The sequence below is a fragment of the Canis aureus genome, chromosome 38, assembly GCF_053574225.1.
Source record: "Canis aureus isolate CA01 chromosome 38, VMU_Caureus_v.1.0, whole genome shotgun sequence".
In the NCBI taxonomy this organism is placed as follows: Eukaryota; Metazoa; Chordata; class Mammalia; order Carnivora; family Canidae; genus Canis; species Canis aureus.
This window is the reverse complement of record NC_135648.1, coordinates 1,680,696-1,696,986: the sequence shown is the minus strand read 5'-3', so window position 1 is coordinate 1,696,986 and position 16,291 is coordinate 1,680,696. Positions and strand designations below refer to the sequence as shown.

General features: G+C 67.8%; 1 protein-coding gene across 1 annotated transcript; it reads left to right on the top strand.

Moving 5' to 3' along the window:
* Positions 1-7,903: 7,903 nt before the first annotated feature.
* VSIG8 (V-set and immunoglobulin domain containing 8) lies at positions 7,904-14,517 on the top strand. Its single transcript, XM_077886686.1, has 7 exons — positions 7,904-8,086; positions 10,853-11,028; positions 11,408-11,609; positions 11,698-11,919; positions 12,464-12,589; positions 12,863-13,061; positions 13,788-14,517. The coding sequence occupies exons 1-7, from the start codon at positions 8,038-8,040 to the stop codon at positions 14,059-14,061; spliced, it is 1,248 nt and encodes a 415-aa protein (XP_077742812.1). The 5' UTR covers positions 7,904-8,037; the 3' UTR covers positions 14,062-14,517.
* Positions 14,518-16,291: the final 1,774 nt, after the last annotated feature.

Here is a 16,291-nt window from a genome sequence, read left to right as displayed (position 1 = left end):
GCGCGGGTTGAGGGCAAAGGGCGATCCAGGCCCACTGCTGACTGTGAGGCCGCTCGGAGAGAAAGGGGCGACGGAAAGCAAGGCTTACATTCTGCAGGGCAGCTGCCCGTGAACCCGCAGGGGTGCGGTGCCCGGCACTGGTGACCCGGCCTGGACCCGGCAGGGGCGGCGGCCACAGGGCGGGCTGCACGAAGGCCTGGCCTTGGAGCGGGGGCTGCATTGGGTCTCTGAGCGGGTGAACACGATTTGGGGGCGAGTGTCCCGGTTCTGTCCTCATGGAGGTCCCCCCCAGCCCCCCGGGCATTCTCGGAACTGGCCCATGATGCTCCAGAGAGTCCGGGTGCTCCTCTGGGGATTCCTCAACAGCCCTGCCTGGCTCCCGCAGGCTTCCGCCCGGCCTGAGTCACCCATCAGCAGCAGCCTGGTTCCTAGAAATGGGACATTCCTGGCGGCCTGTGACGCACACCGTCCCGGCGGGGCTGCACCCCTCATGAAGCCCCCGCCCCCTCCCTGCGAGGGCAGTGGGGACGATGACGGGGAGTGGTCCTTGGCGTTAGTGGGGGGCTGGGGGGTCAGAGCCAATGGACTTCCTTGAGGACTTGGGGCCCGAAGCTCGGGAACAGCAGCCTCACCTTGTTGCCCGACACTGGGCCTTGGGGTGGGCGGTGCGCTCCTCGGGGGGGGGGGGGGCTCGGTTTTCCCTCCTCTCTGGGGCGGAGGGGAGCTCTGCACCCTCGGCCCTGGGGGTGGGGGTGGGAAGCTGCAGGGGAGGCAGCGCTGGGGAAAACTGGGGGTGCCATTTGGTGCATCGCGTGTGTGGCTGTAAAGATGTTAGGAGCTTGGGAAATAAAACAGCTCATGCCCAAGCTGCTGACATGGGGGTGCCTGGGGGACGTGCCGGCGGCCTGGCCCCTGTCCTCGGGTCCTCAGTTCCCCAAGGAGTCAGCCTGGGCTGCTGCAGCCTGGCAGATGCGGTGGTTGGGCCCCAGCGCGGGGCCCCGGGTCAGGTCTGCAGGCGGCTGCCCCCCGGCCCGAGCCCCCAGGCCCCCCCTGCCTCCCACTGCCTGCACGCCCCTGCCTGCCCCTCGGCGCCTGCTGCCTGCGTCATGCTCTGCTGTGGCTCGGAGGCGGCCTCACGCCTTTGCACCTGCCCAGTGGAGCGTGACTCAGCAGCCTTCCCTGGTGGCCAAGCCAGGCTGTGCCTGACTCAGTGGGGTACTGGGATGTCCTCGCACCCCCCCCACCCCGAAAACCTCAGCATCCCCATGTGTGACTCTGGCCGCAGCTCGGCATTAATTGGTCTCAGTAAAAGCACTTTAAGGCGCGGATGAAAGCGGCTCAGGGAGTTCAAAGCCAGACAGGGCTTTTGGGGTGAGAAAGGTGGCAGCCGTCTGGGTGACAGTGGAGGGAGATGCGGCGTCGGGCGCGGGAGGTCGGTGTGCAGGCCGCGCAGCTTCCCACTGCTCTCCCTTTCTGTCCCTTGTCCCTCCCTCCCGACTGCTCCTCCTGGGGGACGGCTCCCTGCAACCGGGGGTCTCCTCCCGTCCCGCCGCCAGGCGACCTGCCCCATCCCTGTCCCTCCCGCACGCCGGGAGGTATAAGGCCCCAGGGTCCCTGGAAGAAGCTCGTTTCCAACATCACAGAAGACCAGAGTCCCTGAAAAGGCTAAGTTGCTCTTGATCTGCCTGCCTTTCAATAGTTAGACGCCCCCTTGGCTTCCACAGCGCCCCCCACCCCGCCCCCCTGCCAGATCGGGTCCCTGCTGAGCCATCTCTCCTTGCATCATCCGCGTGTCCTCCTGCGGGAGGCGTGGCCGTCACCTCAACGCCCTTGGGTGGCCTTGGGGCCGGGACAGGGAGACAGTTGAGATTTTTGGATGGCTTTGTCGGGAGGCTTTCCTCCTGGAAAGAGGTGCCAAGGGGGTGGGTGGGGAGAGCGGGAGCAGGTGCCCAGAGCTGCCGAGCTGCTGTGTAGGGCCCCTGGGGAGACGCCGTCCCTGGGCTGGTGGGCCGGGCTCCGCACCGGAGAAGCTGAAGTCTGGAAAGACCCTGTGGTGCTCGGAGCTCCTCTGTGACCCCTAATGCCACGACGGGGCAGTGTGAGCTCGCACACCCTGGGAGACGGGGTGCTCAGCACCTCGTAAGGCAGCCCTGATGCTTGGCATGTCTTCCTGCCGCCGAGACCACCCCAAACTGGGCCAGGCAACCCTTTTCAGCCCACACCCTTCGGGGGTCTCGTGCCGCCGGGCCCCTGCGGGCCTCCCCTGAGCATTGTGGGGTGGGGGGGGCGTGTGGGAAGGAGGAAGCAGGGCGGGGGTGGAAAGCAGGGACCCTCTATCCCTCGGGCTGGGCCTCTAGGCCTCCTGGCAGCCCGGCCTCCTGGGCCGCACCCCCTCCCGCTGTCCCGGCAACGCAGAAACAAACAAATCCAGGGAGCTGGGAGTGAGAGCAGGCCCGGCGGGCTTCGTGGGGAGGGAGGCGGAGGCGGCCCGCGGGGGGCAGGCCAGGGCCCCGGGCACCCAGGAGGGCCGCCGCGCAGGCTGTGTTGGGGGCACCCGCCGGCGCCATCAAAAGCAAATGTTATTTCGATAGAGTCAACGCCGGAGTCCCACGGGACGCGTGGAGTAGTCCAGTCCGCACGCGTGGGACAGGTGCGGTGCCGTCCAGCCTGAGGCCGCGCTCCGAGCCCAGCGAAGGCCCCTGGAGAGGGGCCCGGGGTCCAGTTCTCAAGGACCTTCCCCTCGGGTGCAGAAGCGCCTGGAGCTGCCCCCTGGCCCGGCCCGAGGACTCACGAGCTCTCCTGCCCTCTCGGTGCTCCCGGCACACCCTGGGTGCCTCCAGAGCCGTGTAGACGCTGCTTCCAGGGTCGGGGGCACCCCTTCCCCCGCTGCCCTCCCCCACTGGACGGGGAAGACAGCCCCGGGGAGATGAGACGGCAGAGGCCGGCCCCTCCGTGCGCCGGGGGAGGGTCTCCGGGAGGTGAGGGCCCGAATCCTCAGGGCTCAGGGACCCTTCATTCTTCACATTGGTCACCAGCCCCCCTGCAAACTCTTCACAAGGCGGCCTGGGAGCAGGCAGGGCCACGCGGCCCAAGGAGGGACCCCTCTGCGCTGCTTGCCTCGGGAGTCGGGGGCCCTTCTCCTGGGCTCGGGGAGCCTGGGGTGGCTGCCAGGGGCTCAGGGAGCCGCAGGTGTCAGGAGCTCTCGGCCACCAGCCCCCACCCGGGCCTTGGTCCCTAAGCCCCAGCCCATGCGTGGACCGGCCCTCTGTCACCCACCCAGCCACCCACCCTGCCTCGTCTGGACTCCACAGTCCCCCCCACACCACCTGTGCCCTTGAGCCCCTGCTCTTCTCGCCCCACTGTGGCCTCACCGGGCTGCCCCCGGCTGAGAGCTGCTGAAAGGCGTCAGCCGCAGGGGCCTCTCGCTTCTCCCACCAGCCCACTGACCGGCGCCTCGGGGCCCCTGCCCGTCCCCCCTGCTGGTCCCTCCTGACCGTCCCCCCTGCCCACACCCCCTACCTGTCCCACCTGCCCACCCCCTCTGTCTGCCCCCCTGCCTGGCCCCCGTGCTTGCCCTCCTGCCCATCCCCCCTACCTGCTCCCCCCTCCACTGCCTCTGCCTGCATCCCTTGTCTGTCTCACTTGCCCAACACCCTGCCCACCCCCCACCCATACCCCCTTGCCTGTCCCCCCAGACCACCCCTCCTGCCCTCCTGACTGTCCCCCTTGCCCACACCCTCTGCCCATCCCACCTGCCCAGCCCCTCTCTACACCCCCCTGCCAACGCCCCTGCCCGCTCCCCCCTCCACCGCTCCTGCCTGCCCCCCTTGCCTGTATCCCCTGCCCATCCCCCTTGCCCATCTTCCCTGCCCATCTCCCCCTGCTTGCCCCCCCGCCTGTCCCCCCGTCCGTCCTGCCTGCCCAACCCCCCTTCTCATACCCCCTGCCTGTCCCCCTGGCCCTCTCCCTCCTCCAACGCCCCTGCCTGCCCCCCTTGCCTGTACCCCCCTGCCCATCTCCCCCTGCCCGTTCCCCCTGCCTGCTCCCCTTGCCTGTATCCCCCTGCCCATCTCACCACCCCTCCTGCCCCCCCGCCGCCCGCCCCCTCTGGCTGGCTGTGCTGGCCTCATTCCAGGTCTTGAGCCCAGGTCTCCAGATTCTGCTCCCGTCTTAGGGCAGAAGCCAACGGAACCGCAGCTGCGGGGCGTGCACGGAGGAGGGCAGCTTCCCCTGTGGACTGCGGGCGCCTCGGGGAAGGCCCGGGGCCCTTCGGAAGGTCACGTGCTGCCCACAGACGGCGGCCTGGGCCCTTTCTGTCTCCCGGGCTCGGATGAGCCATCTGGCTGCCATCCCCATCGCCCTCGCTCTCCCTGGGGCACGGACAGACCTCAGCCCGTCCCCTGCATCTGTCCAGACCTTTCTGAGACTGGAAAGAAATCGGTGGGGACACGGGGCGTTTGGGAGTGGAGACTGGGTGGGGGGAAGGCAGGGGGCTCCCGGGAGTGGCCGCTCTCCCTCTGCAGAGGAGGGGCCTGTGCTGTGAAGGCCCAGCGGGTACCCCAGGGCTCTCCCTCCACCACCTCCCCCCAAACCCTGCAGGGCTCAGGGCATAAGGCAAGAAGCCTGGCAGCTTCATTTATGGGCCGCAACCTGCAAGGAGGTGGCAATTAGCCCTCAGTGGGTCAAAGGAGAAGCGCAGTGTGCCGTGCCTTTTGAGGCTTGGAGGGGCCCCAGTGCGAGGTTCCTCAGGAAGTTAAAAATAGAGCCGCCCTGCGACCCCGCAATTGCACTGCGAGGGATTCACCCAGACACAGAGATCTGAGGGGCACCTGCACCCCAGCGTTCACAGCAGCGAGTCCACAGGAGCCAGAGTGTGGGAGGAGCCACGAGGTCCACCAACAGATGAAGGATAAAGATGTGGCCTCGATGTAGATTAGACTATGCAGGTATTCACGGTGGAATGTTCCGCAGCCGTCAGAAAGGACGAACGCCCGCCATCTCCGTGGAGGTGGACGGAGCCGGAGGGTATTAGCGGAGCAAATAAGTCAGAGGAAGACAAGGACCCCACGACCTCACTGCCACGTGGGATTTAAGACACAGCGCAGAGGAACGCAGGGGAAGGGAGGGAATGAAGTCACCAGAGAGGGAGACGAACCGGAGCGAGTCCTCACCGTAGGGGACACACCGCAGGTCCCTGGGGGTGCAGGGGAGGCCTGGCGGGGCGCTGGGGTCCCTGGGTGATGGGCACGCGGTGGGACGGGCGCTGGGTGTACAGGCAACGGATGGACTACTGGACACTGCATCTGACGCGAACGATGCACCGTATGTGGGTCAAGTGAACTTCTTTATTTAATTAATTTATGTTAAAGGTTTTATTTATTTGTTTGACAGACAGAGAGAGAGAGAGATGCGAGCGCACAGCAGGGGGAGCGGCAGAGGGAGAGGGAGCAGCAGCCTCCTGCTGAGCAGGGAGGATGACCTGGGGCTGATCCCAGGACCCCAGGGTCGTGACCTGAGCCCCAGGCAGGTGCTTGACCACTAGCTGAGCCCCCCGGGCGCTGGGGCCACTTGAATTTAAATTAAAAAAAAAAAAAGGTGGCTGTTATTTTGGAGCATCTATGCCCTCAGGCTCCCCCATGTGCATTCCCTAGACTCCCAAACCAGGACCCTCTGCTGTGCCTGGGCTGGGGGGGGGGACCCGTCTTCGTGCGAGCCCCCCTGAGGCTGCCGCTAACTCCTGCATCCCCTCTGTGCCCCCCACTGTCACCTGGGGCAGGGGCTGGGCTGGCGCCGGCTCAGGGGTGCAGCAGGACCCCCCGGGGTTGCATTTGTTAGGGGATCGGGTCGTGCAGGTGGGCTCCTGCACACCTGGAACTCCTTCCCTCCCTGGGACCCTCAAGTCACATGCGGAGGTACGTCGTGGATACGATGACGACGACACCAGGTTGTCCTGGAGCAGAGGGATGAACATCCTGGGCGATCCGGCATTTAGCGGACGGAGACGGAGGTCCTTCTGTGTCATAAATAAAACCTCATTTTTTGGGGTCCCCGTGAATTGTACTGAAACTCGTGTCCTACACCTGAGCAGCCCGTCCTAACTCGAATCCCAAACTCACATTTAACAAACCCCAAGCTCACCCAGTGGGAGCCCCAGCCCCGCGTGGGTCTCAGCCGGGCTTCGGGTCTCCTGCGAAGGACAGCAAACCCCAGCCCCCGCCGTACCCTGACATGGACCCCGACCTCAGCTCCTGCTTTCCGTCTCGCCCGCTCTAGCCTCTGTTCCCCTCCGGGCCTCAAGTCCGACCTCGAGCTCGCTGGCGACCCCAGCTAACTGAGCCAGCCTTGCACCCCAACTCTGCAGGGGCCAGCCAGGACCCAACCCACCAACCCTACCCCCGGGGGTGATGGCACCGCAGCCTTCCCTTGCTGGCCAGCCCTCGTCGTCCTGGCCCATCACTGACCCTCTGCACCTTTACCCTGTGGCCGGACCTGCTGAGCCACAGGCTCACGGGCCCTTTCCTTGGGCCCCTCTGGATTGAGAGTCAGGATGCCTGGGTGTCCCTCGCGTCAGCAGGGCCGCAGCAGCACCTGCCCTTCCCGGGGTGCAGGACAATCCCATAAACCTCAAAATAAACACGGAAACAAGGATATTCATTGGTGCATCTGGCAGGTCCCAGGGCACCCTGTCATTGCCGAGAGTGCAGGGGGAGAGGTTTGGGGCGCAGAGACGCGGGGATTCCCTGTGCTTCCTGGTTGGGCTGCCCTGAGCCTGGAGCTCCGCCCACGGCTCCTCCTCGCCCCTGCCCTCGCTGTGCCCCTGTGCCCCCTGCCCCGAGGTGGGGGTTGGGGGGGCCTCCCTGGATTCCTCTGAGGAAGCTGAGCTGCTGGAGCCGGCCCCTCAGGACCTCATGCCCACCATCGTGTGACACGGGGCAGTCGTGGGGCCTCCCCGCCAGCTCCCACCTGCCCACCCCACTGGGCGGTCCAGGTCACGGGGCCCTGGTCTGCCTCCCTGGCACAGAAGCAAGGACACCCGGTGATCCCTGAAGCACGACGTGGGGCACATGGCACGCCCCCTTCCCTGGCCCTCCTGGCCCTGTACTCTCCAGCGTCCCCTCACCCTCCACACACCCCCGGCCCCCTCCACGCACCCTGGCTCCTCTCCTCCCAAGCCTCTCTGGAATGGGGCCGGTTCTTCAGGGAGATGGGGGCTAGATCCCCCCAACAGCCCCACGGCCAGGGGTCCCCTGCACTCAGGGCTGACCCCACGTCAGGTGTGGGTGGGGGACACTTCTCCCGAAGGGCACCCCTCCCTCTTTCAGCTCAGGAAGCCTGACTCCCTTTGAAGGGCCAGAGGCCTGGAGGGGAGGTAGGCTGGACATTCCTGGGTCCCTTTCATGTGCCTGGGCCTTCCCTCCAGCCTCTGTCCCCTTCCCTGTGGCCCCTCCCCAGGGACCTCAATTTGGGGGGGTTCCCCGAGGGTCAGGGGGGAGCTGGCTGGCTGGGGCCTGCAGGGGAGGCTGGGTGCCCCGACCCAGGGGCTCAGTGTTCACCGCCTGGCCACCTCCTTCCCCAAGCCTGACTCTCCTTCCGCTTCCCCATTTCCCCCCGGGGAAGGAGGCGACAAATGAGTGGTGAGGGGAGCCCTGTGGACGCTGTGAAATGGGGCGACTGTTGTTACCCCGAGGATGGGGCCAGGAGGAAGTGCAAGTTTAAGAGGTGCCTAATTACAAGTCCCGCTGGCCGCCCTGCGCCACTCTTGGGATGGGGAAGAGCTTGGGTGAGGGCCGGGTAATGCCTGGGTAGGCCACTCTGTCACCCCAATAATTAGGGTTCCCGGGGCTCCTCCCCAAGGCGGGGACCAGGCCCCCTCCCTCCTATAGAAATAACTCCGGCTCTGGCCCAGCACTCATTGCACCTTCCTGCCACCCCGGGCAGTGTCTGGGCCCTCACCCCCCCCCCCATCTGTCCCCACACGCCCACCACCACCGGCCCGGGATAGCCAGCCCCGGCGGAGGAGACACCAAGCCTAGAGACATGGGAGTTCGAGGAGCCTTCCACCTTCTTCTCGTGTGCCTGAGCCCAGGTATGGGGCTGGGCACCCGCGGGGACGCCCACACGCCGCCGCAGGGCAGGGACAGGGCAGCGAGGGGCCCGCAGCGGGGCCTGCACGCGGTCCAGACGCCCCCCGGCTGCCACCCGGCTGGGGTTTGCGAGGGGCCTCTCCCCAGGGCAGCCCTGTGCCTGCAGGTTTGGGCGCGTGTCTCCGACGGAGCATGTCTGTGAGCCTGTGGGGCCCACACGTGTGAGCACAAGCTGTGTGCAGGGTCCAGGCCTCACCGGAGGGCCGGGGCCTGGGGCTGAGGCGGGCGGCAGGCAGCAGCGACGCCGGGGGCGCTGATGGGGAGCCGGGAGCAGCCACCCCCAGGCCTGAGCCCAGGGCGCGGAGTCGGGGCGAAGGCAGGGTCGGGTGCAGTGGGAGTGGGCGCAGCAGCGGCGTCGGGGGCAGGCCCTGTGCCCTGGGAGTCCCCGGGCCCAGGATGGAGCCGGAGGAGGGCACGGCTGGGGGAGGCCTCAGGAGTCCACGGGGGGCTGCCTGGGCGGTGGGGGGCCTGGGGCCGGGGGGAGGGAGACCCCGAGGGCAACACTGCATCACCGCAGCCTGCAGAGCCCCCTCGGGACCTGGACAGGGAGGTGCTTGGCGTGGCCGTGGGAGGACAGACCCTGCGGGGCTCCAGCCCCCCCACTTTCCTCTCCTGCCTGCCCCCCAGGGGGAGGGTTAGGAGCTGTGGAAGCAGCTTGAGAAGTCACAGGGATTTCCAGGCCGAGAGTAGACACCCATGGAGGGTGTGGGTGCGGAGGGTGCGCAGCCCCTGGGGCCCGCCCCTGCCCCCCCCCTCCCCCCCTCGCTGCCCCCTCCAGGGCTCCTGACCAGCTCTCTCTCCCAGCCTGGCTTCCGCCCCTCTCCCAGCCTCTCTCCTCTCTCATGCCCAGAGCACTCCCTTGGTGCCTCGGCAGGAGAGACCACGGCCGTGAGACACCAGAAACAACTTCCTCAGGGGAGCGTGAGGGGGTGTGGAAGGGCTAAGCCTGGGTGGAGGCTGAGAGGCGAGGACGGGGCTCCTGGAGGGCGGAGGCTCCCTCACTGGGCCTGTCCTCCTTCCCAGCCCCTTCCCTGCCCGCCGAGCCCCTGCACGCGCCCCCCCCCCCCCAACACAGTCCTCAGGGCTGTGGGCTGCTCCGCCAGCGCTTCCCCAGGGTGGAGCCTCTGCTCTCCACGAGCCTGGCTCCTCCCTGGCAGTCCTCCTGCTGCCCTGGGCCCTGGCAGGGAGCCCCGGGATCCTTATCTCGGGAGCTAGTTGTCTTGGCCCCGGGGCTGGAGGAAGCAGCACCACATCCCGTTAGCGCCCCCGTGCTGGCCCTGCCAGGGCTCCTAGGGGCAGGCTCAGGGATCCCCGAGGCGTTGGGGGCGTCGGAAGGGCCCTGCTGGCGCCGTAGGACCACGCGGAGCTGCTGCAGGGAGGCCCCAGGCCTCTAGGACTGCGAGTCCTCTGGGTTAACACGCACCTGCGCTTGTGTGCGGAGGTGTCCCTGTCTGGGGGGCCAGGAGGCTGGGACTGCACGGGATACACCTGCCCTGAAGGTTCGTGGCTGTGACCGCGTGTCCCTGCACCTGGGCGACGCTCTCTAACCAGAACGTGGTCCCCAGAGAGACGGACAGAAGGGCCGAGCGGCCTGCGGCGCCGAGGCCAGGGCTGGGCGCCCGGGGATGGGCTGGCTGTCAGGAATCCAGGAGGAGAGCGGGCCAGGCTGGGCTGCGGCGCCCGGGACGGGGAGCCTGCCTGCCCTGCTTGCCAGGTTGGGGCCCGGCACGCCCCCTCCCCTCTGCCTTCCTCTTTGGGTCCAACCGGTTGGGGCTAGTGCTCGCCTGGGGCTTCAGGGTAGGGAGGGCAAGGAGCTCAGGCCTGGGCTCCCATCCTGGCCGCTCACCAGGGCTGACTCAGGGCGCCGGGGCTGCTCGCAGTGGGAGGGGCCCCACCGGGGCGAGCGAGCCAGGGCGGCTGCACCCGAGCCACACCGTGGAGCCACACCGTCGCACGAGGGGCAGGACGCGGCGTCCGCAACGCCGTGTCATCACGCGAGGCCTGACGGTCCTGCAGGTGCCTGCGGCCATGTGCCCGGCACACGCCATCACTCACCATCGGGCACAGCCCGGCTCTGCTCACGGCGGCCCCCCTTCACGCACAGGCGCAAAGGATGGCTCAGGGCCCTGACACGGCCGGGCACACAGCCACAGACGCGCGCTGTCCTGAGGAGACATACAAGCGCGTCCAGGCTTTTGCTCCTTGGGGCTGCAAAGGGACCCTAGAGGCCGTGGCTCCATCCTCCTAACTCCAGGTGCACCTCACCTGGCCCAGACAGAGGCGCCTTTTAACGAGCTGGGCTTCTCCGGCGGGGCGTTTAACAACTCTGGTTGCTTCGCGTGTTCACACACACGCGCACACACGCACACGCAGCCACTATGTAAGATACTGCCTGGCCGTACGCCTGAGTATCGCCGCAGCACACCAGAGGAGCCACGAATACTCATCAGCACACGACACACGCACGTGCACGTCCTCACACACACATACACGCAAGCATACCCAGCGGCCATACACATCCACGCAGGATTCGGATGCAATCGCAGAACACAGACGTGCGTACGCAAGCATGCACAGACATGCAGAGACCGGTCCCTGCGTTCACGCACGCGCACGCGCTGAGCCCAGCCCCTCCCTCCCGGGGGACTCCACTGAGGGTGCTGGGGAGACGTGCTGAGGCTGACCCCGCCCCCGGCCTTCTCCCCTAGCTCTGCTGTCCGCTGTGCGGATCAACGGGGACGGCCAGGAGGTCCTGTACTTGGCAGAAGGTGACAATGTGAGGCTGGGCTGCCCCTACATCCTGGACCCTGAAGACTATGGTCCCAACGGGCTGGACATCGAGTGGATGCAGCTCAATTCAGACCCCTCACATAGGGAGAATGTGGTGAGTGCCAGGCCTGGGGTTCCCCTTCCCCTACACTTCTCGGGTCCCCCTGGAGGGCATACACCCTGTGGGGTGGGGAGGAGGGCAGATAAGCAGATGGAGACCTTGAACTTGCCCCATGGCCTCTCCGGGAACGGGGCGGCAGGGAGGAGGGCTCTGCAATCCCAAATCACAGGCCGCCTTCCCCCTAGGGCCCCAGAGGGCACGGGAGGCCTCAGGGCCATCGCGCCCGCGCCCATCTGCTCCCACTGGTTCACTACGAGGTGAAGGGGTCAGGGGTCACCACGACCATCCTTACCCTCCAGAGAGTCTCAGAGAAGCCCCGTGCGGTGCTCCCGGCGCCCGCGTCACCATTCCCGCCTTCTCCTTCTCTCCACAGTTCCTTAGTTACCAGGACAAGAGGATCAACCACGGCAACCTCCCCCACCTGCAGCAGAGGGTCCGCTTTGCAGCCTCGGACCCCAGCCAGTACGACGCGTCCATCAACCTCATGAACCTGCAGGTGTCGGACACAGCCACCTACGAGTGCAGGGTGAAGAAGACCACCATGGCCAGCCGGAAGGTCATCGTCACCGTCCAAGGTACGGCCGGGCGCCGCCGGGCGCCCCCTCCCCGGACTTCCGAGCCTCTGGGCTGGGCCCTGGCTCACACTCGGCCCGTTCTCTGCAGCGCGGCCTGCGGTGCCCATGTGCTGGTCCGAGGGCCACATGACCCGCGGCAACGACGTGGTGCTGAAGTGCTTTGCCAACGGGGGCACCCCGCCTCTCTCCTACAAGTGGGCCAAGATCAGCGGGCACACCCACCCCTACCGCGCCGGCTCCTACCACTCCCAGCACAGCTTCCACTCGGAGCTCTCCTACCAGGAGTCCTTCCACAGCTCCCTGAACCAAGGTGGGACTGAGCAGCGGGCCGGGCGGGGGGCCGCGGCGGGGGAGAGGGGGTCAGAGGCAGAGACTAAGAGCGAGCGAGGCTGGAGCCCCGGCTGCACCACGGCTGGCGGCAAGACCCGGGCAGGCGGCTGCACGTCCCTGCGCCTTGGCTGCCTCACACCCTAGAGGAATTGCACCGTGTGAGGGCTCCGTGGGATGAGGCGTGGGAGGCAGCTGGCACGGGGACGAGTGGGGTGGTGCTCACAACCGAGCAGACCACATCAGAACTGGGGTGGGGGGCCCTTTAGATTCCTCTGGCCCATCTTTGTCCTCACGGTGCAGAGAAGGACAGCGAGGCCCGGGCAGGGAACAGCTTTCCCTAAGGTCGCAGAGGGAACAAATGCTGCCTCTGCCTGGAGAGTGGGGCGGATCTGTGTGTGTGTGTGTGTGCGTGTGCACACACACGCGCTGCACGCGCATACACCCTCCCTCCTTCCGCCCCCCCTGCAGCGGCCTAGGCCGGGCCCTGAGTCCGGGCCTCGCCGCAGCCCCCGGTGCTCCCTCAGTTTCAGGTCTGAACAACGGGGACCTGCTGCTGAAAGACATCTCGAGCGAGGATAATGGGCTCTATCAGTGCACAGTGGCCAACCACGTGGGCTACAGCGTGTGCGTGGTGGAGGTGAAGGTCTCAGGTAGGTGTGGGGGCAGTGCCCCTGGGGGCCCCGGGACCCGAGGGCACGGCTGGAGGAAGCTGGGCTGTACCTGCAGCCTCGGGGGCTCTGCTCCCCACCCCCATGGGGCCTAAGGCTCCGCTGGGGCAGGCCCTGGGAGAAACGTGCCCGTGCATGTCCCGTCCTTCCTCACGGGGTGTCCCAGGGCCCTGAGATCCCGGGGCCGGGGATGGGGGGGGGCTTGGTCTCCCACAGAGGAGCTGCCCGCACCTGACTGTCCGCTTCTCTCCACAGACTCCCGGCGCATAGGCATGATCATAGGCGCAGTGCTGGGCTCTCTGCTCATGCTGGGCTGTCTGCTGGTGGGCATCTGGGGGCTCGTCTGCTGCTGCTGCGGGGGCGCCGGGGCCGGCGGCGCCCGCGGTGCCTTCGGCTACGGCAACGGCGGCGGGGTCGGCGGAGGGGCCTGCGGCGACTTGGCTAGTGAAATCAGGTAAAACCTGATGCATGCTACATGCTGCCGAGCGGCGGGGACCGGCGCCCTGCCCCTCCTCACCCCTGCCCGCCACCCCCACCCTGCCCGCCATCGCCAGGAGTGCTGGGACCGCAGCATGTCGTCGGGGCTCCTCTGTCCCCCTCCCGCGCCAGTCTTCACCTCCACTCCCCTGCCCTCCGTTTCCTCCTGTCTGTGCGCCTGTCTTTCCGTCCTGTGTAGACTGTAAGCTCCTGGAGGGCAGGGCCCGTGTTCTGCGTGTCTCCCCTTGTCTCACGCCGGTGACGATTCTGGACACGCTTACTTGAGAAGAGTCCGTAGTGAGGATAGTGCTAATAACTTACATTAGGAACCAACTAGAAATAAAACTAGGACCAGACTAGTCGTGCTAATGGCTGCAGTGCCCTGGGGACGAGGACGAGCTGGAGCAGGAGGTGGAGGGGCAGAGGTCAGGAGAAGAGGGAGCGAGAGGGCCGGTTGGTGCTAGCGAAGGACAGAAGGACAGGTAAGGCGAAGGACGCAAGGACAGGTAAGGCGGCTCCTCCGGGTCCCCCCTCCCTCCCCGCGGGGCGGGGCGGGGGCACCCGCGGGGCAGGCCTGGGGGAGGCGGGGCAGGTGCAGGTGCAGGCGCGGAGGCCGGGCGCCGGCGGGGAGGCGGGTCCCGCCAGGCCGTGCCCACGCCGCGCCCCGGGAGCGCGCTCACCCGCCCGCCTGTTGTTTCCACAGAGAGGACGCCGAGGCGCCCGGGTGCAAGGCCGGCGGGCGCGGCCGCAGCGTCTCCCACCTGCTGGGGTACCCGCCGCAGACCGTCAGCCGCTCCCCGCGCCGCAAGTTCGCGCCCCCGCCCTGCGGCGGCCCCGAGGACGTGGCCCTGGCGCCCTGCGCCGCCGCCGCCTGCGAAGCGGGCCCCTCCCCGGTCTACGTCAAGGTCAAGAGCGCCGAGCCCGCCGACGGCGCCGAGGGGCCCGGGCAGCAGCGCACCGACGGCCTCCTGGTGTGAGCGCGGCCACCGCTGGGGATGCGCTCGGCTCGGCTCGGCTCGGCTCGCCCCTCGGGATGCGCTGGGCCTGGCCCGCGGCTGGGGATGCGCTCGGCTCATCGCTGGGGATGCGCGTGCGCCCGGGGCCTCCAGGCCTCTCCAGGCCTCTCCAGGACTCGGGGCCTCCCCAGGCCTCCCTGAACCTCCGAGCCTCCCCAGGACAACGGGCCTCCCCGGGCCTCCGGGCCTCCCTGGACCTCTCTGAGCCTCCGGGCCTCCCCAGGACAACGGGCCTCCCCAAGACAACGGGCCTCCCCGGGCCTTCCCAGGACAACGGGCCTCCCTGAGCCTCCAGGCCTCCGGGCCTCCCCGAGCGTCACGGCGCCTCCCCGGGGCCCGCGCGGGAGTCAGCGCACCTGCCGGGGCGGGAGCGGCGCGGGCGCGGGCGCGGGGGCGGGGCGCCGGGGGAGCGCGGGCGCGGCCCAGGGCCCGGGGCGGGAGCGCGGGCGGGTGGGGACCCGCTGGTGGCGGAGCGAGCCGAGCTCCCGGCGGCAGTGTTAGCACAATAAAGCACCTGTAAGACCTCAGACTGCGCTGGCTGCTGTGCTTCCCCCCCCCCCGCCCTCACCGCCGAGGCCACGGCCACTGCCCCGCGCGCCCCCGCCCCCAAGGCGGACGAGGGGAACCGGGGCGCTGCCCGAAGGACCTCCCCAAGGCTCCAGGCCCTCCTCCGCGCTCTTCCTCCTCCCTCTCGGGGGTGGGGGGTGTAGGCCTTCCTTCTCCACCGCAGGGAAGGGTTTGGAGTCACACCCTGGGGTAGAAAGACCTTCCAGGGCATCTAACGCAGCTGCCCCGCACCCCGGTCCCCCGTTTAGTGGAGATGGGGCACCCATGAGGTGCCCGGTGCTCTCCAGGATTTGGTCTTCTGCAATCCCTGCTGTCGTCCTGGAAGCCCAGCCCCGTCCCCCTGCGCAGATGAAGACCCCGAGGCCTGAGGGATGGATGCCTTGAGCAAGGCCGCGAAGGTAATAAGGCAGGGGTTGGCTGATGCCGGTGTTGGGCGTGTTCGACTCCAGGACGACCCCAGGACGCCAGGCTGTTTCTCTGGTGTTTGGATTCCTCCCCCCCCCCCCCCCGCGGGCCTGGCAAAGGGTGAGGCCGCAACCCCTCGCTGCAACCCCTCGCCGACCTCCAAGGGCAGCTGCGTCCCAGAGCGCTCCATCTGGCCCCGGCTGCCAGAGATGTTTCTTCTCTGGAACCCAGTTTTGGTGGCTGAGAGCTTCTATCCCTCGGTCCCAGCTCTCCTGTCAGGGAGCCCTAAGCATCACATTCCAGGTCCCCTGCCTTTAGGGGACCAAGCGGTTGTAGTCCCCACGGGGTGGCCGCAAAGGCGGCAGCTGGTGGTGGGCCCGGCCTGGGGGCGGCGGGTCTCCTGGAGACCGTGGATCTGCCCGCGGCCACCCGGCCACTTGCCCGCTGACAGTGCGTCTCTGCCCCTCGAGGCCTCCGGTGCTCCGTGCTCCTTCCCTGGAACTGCGGGACGTGTGGGCAATGGGTGGACCTCGAGGTACCCTGGTTTCCAGTTTCTACACCCAGAAGGCCCCGAACCCCTGCCTGCTTACACACAACCGCGGGGCCCTCCGGTCGGCTTTCTCCTGGGAGGAGTAGGACAGAGAGCGGAGAGGGAGCCGGGCTGGAAGCCTGGGGGTGGCGGGGGTTCTCAGGGCTGGGGGCGGGGTACAGGGGTGAGGGGTCGGCTGGTGAGGGGAGCAGAGGACTGCGGGAGCCAACCGTCCCTTCGCTGTGTTTGGACACATTTATGAGCATCTGGAGGGGGACCTGCTTGCAGGTAGCTGCACTTTCGGCGGGCACTGGGCCTGGCACGCTGAGGGAGAACCCTCCGGCAGGGGACTGACTGTACGGGATGACGCGGGGAGGCCCCCCAAGCCGGGAGCCTCCAGTTCAGCCTCCTGGACGGCTGAGGGAGGGCCTGCCGGCCAGCTGGGTCGAGGCGGCATTGAGCGACATCACCGTCCCCGTTCTGGGACCCGGGGGCCGTGCTCCCACAGCCTTCATGCGGAGGCTGAGCACACAAGGACGCGCAGAGTTCGCTAAAAAGCGGTAAGAGATTTCAGAGAGGCTCTGGGAACAGCTCCCAGCAGGACTCCGCGCACCCTGGGAAGTTCCTAGAAGCCCCGTGGGCTCCCAGGCCGTGCCCCCCACCACGGGCAGTGGGAGAGGCGGTTCTGCT